Source organism: Eumetopias jubatus, unplaced genomic scaffold (genome assembly GCF_037043125.1).
Source record: "Eumetopias jubatus isolate StellerSeaLion01/CBP00866 unplaced genomic scaffold, mEumJub1_p1.0 scaffold_1, whole genome shotgun sequence".
In the NCBI taxonomy this organism is placed as follows: Eukaryota; Metazoa; Chordata; class Mammalia; order Carnivora; family Otariidae; genus Eumetopias; species Eumetopias jubatus.
The window spans coordinates 211768364-211778711 of record NW_028274807.1 but is presented as its reverse complement, the minus strand read 5'-3'; the positions used below and the strand labels follow the sequence as shown (position 1 = coordinate 211778711).

At 38.8% G+C, this 10348-nt stretch overlaps 1 protein-coding gene across 1 annotated transcript; it reads right to left on the bottom strand.

The window, feature by feature from the left end:
* Window positions 1–351: 351 nt before the first annotated feature.
* Window positions 352–9800, bottom strand: LOC114203254 (uncharacterized). The gene is made up of 7 exons (XM_088023505.1): window positions 9774–9800; window positions 8444–8570; window positions 8166–8184; window positions 7266–7300; window positions 6388–6404; window positions 2253–2351; window positions 352–1794 (listed from the first exon to the last, which is right to left on the bottom strand). The coding sequence occupies exons 6-7, from the start codon at window positions 2325–2327 to the stop codon at window positions 352–354; spliced, it is 1518 nt and encodes a 505-aa protein (XP_087879631.1). The 5' UTR covers window positions 2328–2351; window positions 6388–6404; window positions 7266–7300; window positions 8166–8184; window positions 8444–8570; window positions 9774–9800.
* Window positions 9801–10348: the final 548 nt, after the last annotated feature.

The window sequence follows — 10348 nt, the reverse complement described above, 5'->3', positions numbered from 1 at the left end:
GTTATATTGGTTAGTGACAGTCATTTGTGAATAAAACCTCCCTCCCAACACACACACACACACACTGTAAACATGGTGGCTTAAAACATTAGGTGTTTATTTTTCTCAAGTAACAAGTCTTGAAGACACTAAAAGTTTTTACTTTCAGCATCAAGTGGTCACATATCTAGGGGATGAATAAAGGATTTGTCACAGTCATTGCATAATTTATATTTCTCCCACAGACCTATTATTCAGGGACTTTCTCCCATTCTTTACATCCGGTTCTCCTCTGCAGTTAGCATTTGCTTGTATGCCTTCAAGATTGAGAGTTCACTGAGAACTACTGCACATGGACATTTACTAGGAGTTTTATCCAGCATGAGTGCTCTCGTGATGCCGTCGAAGGGAGGAGAGCTTACTGAAAGCATGTCCACAGACACTGCATTGATAGGGCTTTTCACCAGTATGGACTCTCTTGTGCACAGTAAGATTACACCTTACGCTGAAGGTTTTCCCACATTGATCACACTCATAGGGTTTCTCTCCAGTGTGAGTTCTTATGTGTATTGTAAGGGACACATGTCTCCTAAAAGCCTTTTCACACTCATTACACTTGAAGGGTTTTTTTTCCCTTGTGTGCTTTTTCATGTGTCTCCTATGAGATATGAGACCACCGAAGGCTTTCCCACACTCCTTACACTCATATTGTTTCATTTTCATGTGAATTTTCTTATGCAAAGTGAGAAAAGATTTCACTCTGAAGGCTTTCCCACACTGATTACATGCAAAGGGTTTCTCCCCAGTGTGAATTCTCACGTGTTCTTTAAGGCACGAGTGATCCCTGAAGGCTTTCCCGCAGTCATTGCAAGTACACGGTTTCTCTCCAGCATGCATTTTCTTGTGCACATTAAGATTACAGCTCATTCTAAAAGTCCTCCCACACTGATCACACTTGTAAGGTTTCTCTCCAGTATGTATCCGCAGGTGTGTCTTCAGGGCTGATGGACTACTTAATGCTTTTCCACAGTGGCTACACTCAATGGACTTCTCACCAGTGTGGACCCTCTTATGTCTTGTAAGGTATGAAAGAATACTGAAGGTTTTCCCACAATCATTGCAGGCATAGGGCTTCTCTTTGGTATGTATTATCTTGTGCATGGTAAGCCTAGAGCTTCTACCGAAGGTTTTGTTGCACTGATCACATTTGTAAGGTTTGTCCCTTGAATGAATTCCTTCATGTTGTCTAAGAAGTGAACTATCTCTGAAGGTTTTTCCACAGTCACGGCATTCATAGGGCTTCTCCCCAGTGTGAATTCTCTTGTGCCGTGTAAGATAAGAGCTTGAACTGTAGGCTTTCCCACACTGGTTACATTTAAAGGGTTTTTCTCCACTGTGGGTTCTCATGTGCAATGCAAAGGATGAGTGGTTCTGTAATACTTTACCACACTGGCTACACTGAAAATATTTCTCTCTAATGCAAGTTTTTTCATGCTTAATATATAAGATTGAACTTGAGACTTTCCTAGAGTCAGTGCATTTGTAGGATTTCTCTCTTATATGTTGCTTCTTATGTACAGCTAAGAAAGAACTCCTGATGAAGTTATTTTTATCATTTTTACAGTCACTGGATTTTTCCCCCAAAAGAATGTTCTCATGTGGGTTAAGGTGTAAACAATCTCTGAGGGCTTTCCCGAGATGAAGGCACTGATGGGGATTCTCGTCAGGATGAATTCTCTGATTCTGAGTGATGCTAGATTTCATGCTCAAGGCAATTTTATTCTGTTCAATGGATCTTCCTCCATGAGTTTGCTCCTATTGGTTGAAGTTATGATCACAAGATTTATCACATTCATTATATTGATTGAGAATCTTCCCCCCAAAATCATAAATTCTGACATGTTTAAACTAGAGCTTACCTAACATTTTCTTAGTGAATATACAGTTCCTGTCTTGAGTTTATTAGCTTGAATAATATGAATCTTATACCACATTGCTCCCATCAGGGTCTCTTTATAGAGACATTTAACACATAAATGCTTTGGAGTGGATGTTTTCAATATTTAGTATCTAACTTCCATTATGAAAATATTTACTTTGGGGATTCTCAGCAACCATTTTTGGAGCTAATGGGTACATTTCCTTCAAATTCATGATATTTAGAGAATTTCCTGTTTTCTATTGGTAAAATGAGTGCCTCAAATTGCCCCCTTAGTATTACATGGAATTCTGGACTTCTAACAGAGAGCAAGAAATTCCCATGTGACTCTTACCTTCTTGCCACTGAGTGCTTCTTTCTCCAAAATATCTTGCTTATGTTGTGGTTGTTTGGTTTTAAGGAGAACCATCCCATCTGAACAAATTGGGGGAAAGTAAGTTTTTGTCAATATGCTGACAAAAGCAGGTAAAGCCCAAGCCCAATCTGACACAAACAGGAAACAACCTCGAGTATGAAATGGTGGGATAAGGACAAAAACTAAGATCCATGTGGATTTCTCTTCAAATTGACCCTAAACTTAGGAAAACAATGTGTTAGGAAGACAATGTGTAAGAAAAATGCATTCATGATCAGAAGAATGGTATTTACATGCTTTAGTGTTTTGTGTCATTTATTAAGGAATGGTTCTATCATGAATGAAAATTATGTTAATAAGCAAAGGTTATAGCTATACACACACACGCAAAACGGGAATAATTAGTGATTCTAGATGTAAATATTAAAGCATAAGCAGGTCTTTCTTTCAAAGCATAGGAAAAGTATGAAGGACATTAGGAGAAGGAAAGGAAAAATGAAGGGGGGCGGAATCAGAGAGGGAGACAAACCATGAGAGACTATGGACTCCAGGAAACAAGAGGGTTTTAGAGGGGAGGGGAGTGGGGGGATGGGTTGGCCCGGTGATGGGTTATTTTTTTTTTTAAGATTTTATTTATTTGAGAGAGAGAGAATGAGAGAGAGCACGAGAGGGAAGAGGGTCAGAGGGAGAAGCAGACTCCCTGCTGAGCAGGGAGCCCAATGCGGGACTCGATCCCGGGACTCCAGGATCATGACCTGAGCCGAAGGTAGTCGCTTAACCAACTGAGCCACCCAGGCACCCCCCGTGATGGGTATTAAGGAGGACACATATTGCATGGAGCACTGGGTGTTATACGCAAACAATGAATCATGGAATACTGCATCAAAAACTAATGATGTGGGCGCCTGGATGGCTCAGTTGGTTAAGCGACTGCCTTCGGCTAAACTAAAAAACTAAACTAAAAATTTAGTACTTTTAGAATGGGTTCAAACTTAAGAGACCAACCTAATATAGACTTGCTATATGCATAGGACATTATATATAAGCCTGAGTGGTAACCACAAGTCAAAAACCTATAATAGATACCCTAAAAATAATAAGAAAGGGATTCAAGCATATCACTAAAGAAAGCCACAAAATCACAAGGGAAGAGAGCAAGAGAAGAAAGGAACAGAGAAAACCTACAAAAGCAACCATAAAACAAGTAACAAAATGGCAATAAGTACATACCTATCAATAATAACTATGAATGTAAATAGACTAAATAGTCCAAAAGACAGAGTGACTGAATGGATTAAAAAAAAGCAGGACCAGTCAAAAACTAATGATGTAATGTATGATGATTAACAGAACATAATAAAATAAATAGATAGATAGATAGATAGATAAATTATTTTAAAAAGCAGGACCCATCTATATGCTGTCTTACAAGACAATCATTAAGACACATGTAGATTGAAAGTAAAGGGATGGGAAAACATTTACAATGCAAATGGAAGTGAAAAGAAAGCTGAAGTAACAATACTTACATGGAACAAAATAAGACTTTAAAAATAAAGATTTTAACAAGAGACAAGGACACTGTATCATCATAAAGGGAACAACCCAACAAGAAGACGTAACAATTGTAAATATTTATGCATCCAACTTGGGAGCACCCAAATACATAAAACTATTAAAAAAAAGAGGAAATCAATAGTAATACAATAACAGCAGGGGACTTTTAACACCTACTTATGTCAAGGGATAGATCATCCAGACAGAAAGAAGGAGCGTGCCTGGGTGGCTCAGTCAGTTAAGCATCTACTTTTGGCTCAGGTCATGATCCCAGTGTTCTGGGATTAAGTCCCATGGTGGGCTCCCTGCTCAGCAGGGAGTCTGCTTCTCCCTCTGACCCTCCCCCCTGCTCGTGCTTGCTCGCTCTCTCTCACAGAAATAAAATATTTTTTAAAAATCAACAAGGAAACCATGGATTTGAATAACACACTGGACCAGATGCACCTTACAGATATTCAAAACATTCCATCCCAAAACAGCAGAAGACAACATTCTTTTCAGTGCACACAAAACATTCTACAGAAGATTATCATATTGGGTCACAAGCTCACAAGTCTCAACAAATACAAAAAAACTGAAATCATATCATGCATCCTTTTTCAACCTCAGTGGTATAGAACTAGAAATAAACCACAAGAAAAAAATCTGGAAATAATACAAATACATGGAAGTTAAATAACATGCTAATAAACAAAGAATGGGTCAACCAGGAATTCAAAGTTTAAAAATACATGGAGACAAATAAAAATGAAATCACAATTGTCCAAAAGCTTTGGCATGCAGCAGAAACTTTTCTAAGAGGAAGATTATAGCAATACAGGTGTACCTCAAGAAGCATGAAAAGTCTCAAATAAACAACCTAACCTTCCACCTAAAGGAACTACAAAAAGAACAAAGCCCAAATCCAGTATAAGGAAGGAAATAATGAAGATTAGAAAATAAATGAAATTGAGAGACTAAAAAACAATAGAACAGAATTGGTTCTTTGACAAGATCAACAAAATCAATATACCTTTAGCCACACTCATCAAGAGGGAGGACTCAAAATCATAAATGAAGGAAGTGAAACAGCAACCAACACCACAGAAATACAAAGCATTATAAGAGAATATTATAAAAAGTTATGTGCCAACAAATTGGACAACCTAGAAGAAATGGATAAATTCCTACAAACATATAACCTCCCAAAACTGAATCAGGAAGAAATAGAATTTTTGAACAGACCAATTACTAACAATGACATTGAATCAGTAAGACAAAACAAAACAAAAAACAAACTCCCAACAAACAAGTCCAGGACCAGATGCTTCACAGGTGAACTCTACCAAACATTTAAAGAAGAGTTAATACCTACTCATATCTATTCCCCCAAAAAAAGAAGAAAGGAAAATTTCCAAATTCTTTCTACAAGGGGCTCCTGAGTGGCTCAGTTGGTTAAGCATCTGCCTTTGCCTCAGGTCATGATCCCAGCGTGTTGGCAAATGGTGTTGGCAAAACTGTACAGCAACATGCAAAAGGATGAAACTGGATCACTTTCTTACACCATACACAAAAATAAACTCAAATGGATCAAAGACCTAAATGTGAAACATGAAGCCATTAAATTCCTACAAGAAAACATAGGCAGTAATTTCTTCGACATTAGCTGTAGAATTCTAAATACAAGTCCTCTGGCAAGGGAACAAAAACAACACTAAACTATTGGTACTACAACAAAATAAAAAGCTTTTGCACAGTAAAGGAAACAATCAACAAAAAACCTACTAAATGGGAGAAGGTATTTGCCAATAATGCATCCAATAAGGGGTTAATATTCAAAATATATGAAACTTAAAAAACACCAAAAAAAAGATATTCCAATTAAAAAGTGGGCAGAGGACATGAATAGACATTTTTCCAAAGACATCCAGATGGCCAACAGACACATGAACATAAACTGGTACAGCCATTGTGGAAAACAATATGGAGGTTCCTCAAAAATTTAAATTAGGATTACCATATGATCCAGTAATTCCACTACTGGGTATTTACCCAGAGAAAATGGTAACACTAATTCAAAAAGATATCACTACCCCTGTTTATTGCAGCCTTATTTACAATAGTTTTGTGTCCATCCAACAGATTGTATAAATAAGATGTGGTACATATATACAATGGAATATTATTCAGCCATAAAAAAGAATGCCATTTGCAACAACATGGACAGATCTAGAGTATAACATTAAGTCAGTCAGTCGGAGAAAAAGACTGTATGATTTCACCCATATGTGGAATTTAAGAAATAAAACAAACCAACAAAGAAAAGACAAAACCAAAACAAATTCTTAACTATAGAGAACAAACTACAGAGAACAAACCTCCTGAAAAAGTGAAGGAGATTAAGCATACAATTACCTTGATGAGCACTAAGTAATGTATAAAACTGTTAAATCATTCTATTGTACACCTGAGACTAATATAACACTGTATGTTAATTATACTTTAATTTAAAATTTTAATTAATTAAAAATACATTAACAAAAATAAAGACCTCAGGGCACCTGGGTGGCTCAGTCATTAAGCGTCTGCCTTAGGCTTGGGTCATGATCCCAGGGTCCTGGGATCGAGCCCCACATCGGGCTCCCTGCTCAGTGGGAAGCCTGCTTCTCCCTCTCCCACTCCCCCTGCTTGTGTTCCCTCTCTCGCTGTGTCTCTCTCTGTCAAATAAATAAATAAAATCTTTAAAAATAATAATAAATAAAAAATAAACAAAGACCTCTATGAATGAAAGGACATCCCATGTTCATAGACTGGAATAATTAATATTGCTAAGTTGGCAACACTCCCCAGATTGATCTACAGATTCAATGTGGCTTTTATCAAAATCCCACCTAAATTCTTTGCAGAAATTGATAAAGTTAGTCTAAAATTCATATGAAAATGCAAGGGATCCAGAATAGTCAAAACAATCTTGAAAAACAGAAACAAAGTTGGAAAATTCACACTTACCAATTCAAATCTTACTACAAAGCTACAACACTAATCAACAGCATGGTACTGGTGTAAGGATAGAAATATAAACCACTGGAATAGAAGTGGGAGTCCAGAAAATTGAAAAGCTGGATTAAAATTAAACTTTTATGCCACAAATGATACCACCGAGAAAGTGAAAAGGCAACACACAGAATGTAAGAAAATATTTGCAAATCATGTATCTGATAAGGGATCTGTATCCCAAATATATAAAGAACATTCACCACTCAACAGAAAAAAAAAATGGCAATCCAATTTTTAAATGAGCAAAGAGTATTTTTAAAGATTTATTTATTTTAGGGGTACCTGGATGGCTCAGCTGGTTAAGTGTCTGCCTTTGGCTCAGGTCATGATCCCAGGGTCCTAGGATCAAGCCCCATGTCTAGCCTCAGCAGGGAGCCTGCTTCTCTCTCCCTCTCCCACTCCCCACACTGTGTTCCCTCTCCAGCTGTCCGTCTCTGTCAAATAAATAAATGAAATCTTTTAAAAAAAATAAAGATTTATTTTAAAGAGAGAAAGAGCATACATGAGTGGGGGGAGGGGCAGAGGAAGAGGGAGAGAATCTCAACAGACTCCCTGCTGAGCACAGAGCCCCCTTGAGATCAAGCCCTGAATCAAAATCGAAAGGTGGACCCTTAACTGACTGAGCCAGCCAGGTTCCCCAAATGGGCAAAGGATTAAAATGGACATTTCTCCAAAGAAGACATACAAATGCCCAGTAAGTACATGAAATGTTGCTCAACATCATTCGTCATTAAGGAAATGCAAATCAAAACCACAATGAGATAACATTTTAAACATTAGGATAGCTATGAACAAAAAGACAGGCAGTATTAAGTGTTGGCAAGAATGTGGAGATGTTGGAACGTTTATCATTGCTGGAGAGAGTGTAAAATAATACAGCCAATTTGGAAAACTGTTTGGCAGTTCCTCAAAATGTTAAACATGAGTTACTAAATGGCCCAGCAATTCCACTCCAAGGCATAATACCCAAGATAAATGAAAACTTATGTCCACACAAAAACTTGTATGAATGCGTATAGCAGCACTATTCGTAGCAGCAAATGCCAAAAATACAAATGTCCATCAGCTAATGAATGGATAACCAAAATTGTATGTCTACACAACAGAATATTATCCAGCAACAAATAAGAATTAAGTACTGATAAATGCTACAACATGAATAAACCTAGAAAACATTATGCTATGTGAAAGAAATCAGTCACAATAGACCACATGTGGTATGATTCCATTCATATGAATATTCAGAACAGGCAAGTCTAGAAACACAAAGTGTATCAGTTGTTGCCAGGGCCTAGAGACCAAGGAGGAATGAAATGCCCTGTAGGCAGGGCAATGAGAATGTTCTGGAATTAAAAAAAAAAAAAAAGACATACGCAACATATTGCTTTGTATTCTCTAAATGGCTAAACTATGGTAGGTGTATTATATCTTAATACAAGCTATTTTTCTTAAAAGTAAAATTCTACAAAACCTACAAGAAACTAATGGGAATATTCATGTTAACCACAAGGTAACTGGGGCTTATTTGCCCCAGAAATCCATGCTCAAACTCAGCAAATAAGGATTGTCAGCCTTACCCAGAGATGCCAAGTTTCTATAGTTCTCCAGCATCACATCTCTGTACAGTTTTCTCTGACGTGAATTCAATAACGCCCATTCCTCCTGGGTGAAGTCCATGGCCACATCCTCAAAGGTTATTGAGTTCTAAAATATCAACACATTCTGTATCGATCAGCAACCAACCCCACCAACATTCGTGGGAAGAGAGTCATGGTGACTTCACTGGGGATGAAAGACTTCTTTCATAGTAATTTCAAGATCCTTCAGCCCTGGGGGCGCCTGGGTGGCTCAGTCGTTAAGCGTCTGCCTTTGGCTCAGGTCATGATCCCAGAGTCCTGGGATCGAGCCCCGCATCGGGCTCCCTGCTTGGCGGGAAGCCTGCCTCTCCCTCTCCCACTCCCCCTGCTTGTGTTCCCTCTCTCGCTGTGTCTCTGTCAAATGACTAAATAAAATCTTTAATCCTTCAGTCCACTCCCCTCTCACTCCTTAAGGATCTCATTCAGTTTCCCAGAATTTAAAGCATCTCTAACACACGATGAGATGTATCACCCCACTTCTAGCCTGAGAGTTTTTACAGTCTTACTCTTTCTAACTCCAGGATCCAACACAGACCTGAACACACTGCAAGAAAAATGCTTGCTAAATAAATACATTTTCCCCCCACAGAATGACTGTATATTTTATAACCTTTTACGTTCCCTAACATCACTAAGTAGAAAAGATGCCTGAAAAAATGTGTAGGTAGTAGAATAGTGGAGTGATTTTGTTGGAAATCCCTGAACCGCTATCAGGTCTCAAGATAAAAAATGGGTTTTAAGGCTCCTGTGAAAATTAATAAAGGGAAACTTCACTGAAAGGGAGCCAGTAGGTCAGCAGGGGGAGCTCTCGCCCCCCACCACCAGTGGTCCTTGCAGACCCAACAGGAAGAGACAGACCTTGCCAAGTCCTTACTTTAATAGCTACTACTCACTACCCCAGCAGGAGGAAGAAAGGTTTTCTCCTCCTTAGGCAACAACCCAGGGAATGTGAGACTGCCACAACTCAGCCAATGGAAAGCCACAAGACATTGAATTCCCAATTGATTCAATAGACATTCTGTTTGTAACAGCCTTCCAACTCCCTCCTTTCCTCTATAAGAGAGGTTCCTCTCCTTTGTTCTCCAGACTTGCCTACAGTTTGGCTGTAGCTTGCTTGCCCCAAATTGCAATTCTCTGCTATTCCCGAATAAACCCATTTCTGCTGGTAAAATCACTGTGACAAGTTTTATTTTTAAGGTTAACACTCTGTGCACTGTTGGCAGGAAAAACATTCACTCCAGGGCAGAAGTGTATTTTAGGAGAAAATTACCTGTAATGCAGAGTGGATGTTTTCCACCTTTGTGTTCCTCTTATGGATACCAGCATGGTCTAGAACAAGCAGAGATAGAGGACAAGGTGACATGACAGCCTAGGCACAGCCTAGAAATTGCCCAATATCAATTGAGTCAACCATACATATACACACACCCACAAAGCATATTAGCCAGAGCAACCTGCCCTGCCCCCCAGCCCCTGAGCCAGAAAATAGGGTGCTTTGAGGAACGGATTTAGTCTCCATTTTCTTAGGCAGGGAAATTGAAACTCAGAATGGTAGAGTTGTGATCTTCCAACTTTATAAAACAAATGGATGGAATAATGAAGTGCCACCCCTAAACATTCTTCCCTCTCTCCCCACCATGCACCAATGCCTTTCCTCCAAAATCCCAAAGACCACTGACTCATACAGGAGCAAATTCTGGGGCTCCAAGGGTTTTGTAGAGTTCCACGCGATCTCCTCTCATGTTAGCCTCTCCTTCCCAGTCCTCCTCCATGGCTACTCGGCTTTCTTCTTCAGGGCGCACTCTAAAGGGGAAAGACCACTTAATTCTGATGAAGTGCATCTAC

What these genes read in the sequence shown, in the direction of transcription:
- LOC114203254 (XM_088023505.1), bottom strand. Translation starts at nt 2,327, where the DNA reads ATGGTTCTCCTTAAAACCAAACAACCACAACATAAGCAAGATATTTTG. An exon ending in AAGCACTCAGTGGCAAGAAG is followed by an intron (nt 1,795 to 2,252) that starts GTAAGAGTCACA and finishes TTCAACCAATAG; the next exon opens with GAGCAAACTCATGGAGGAAG.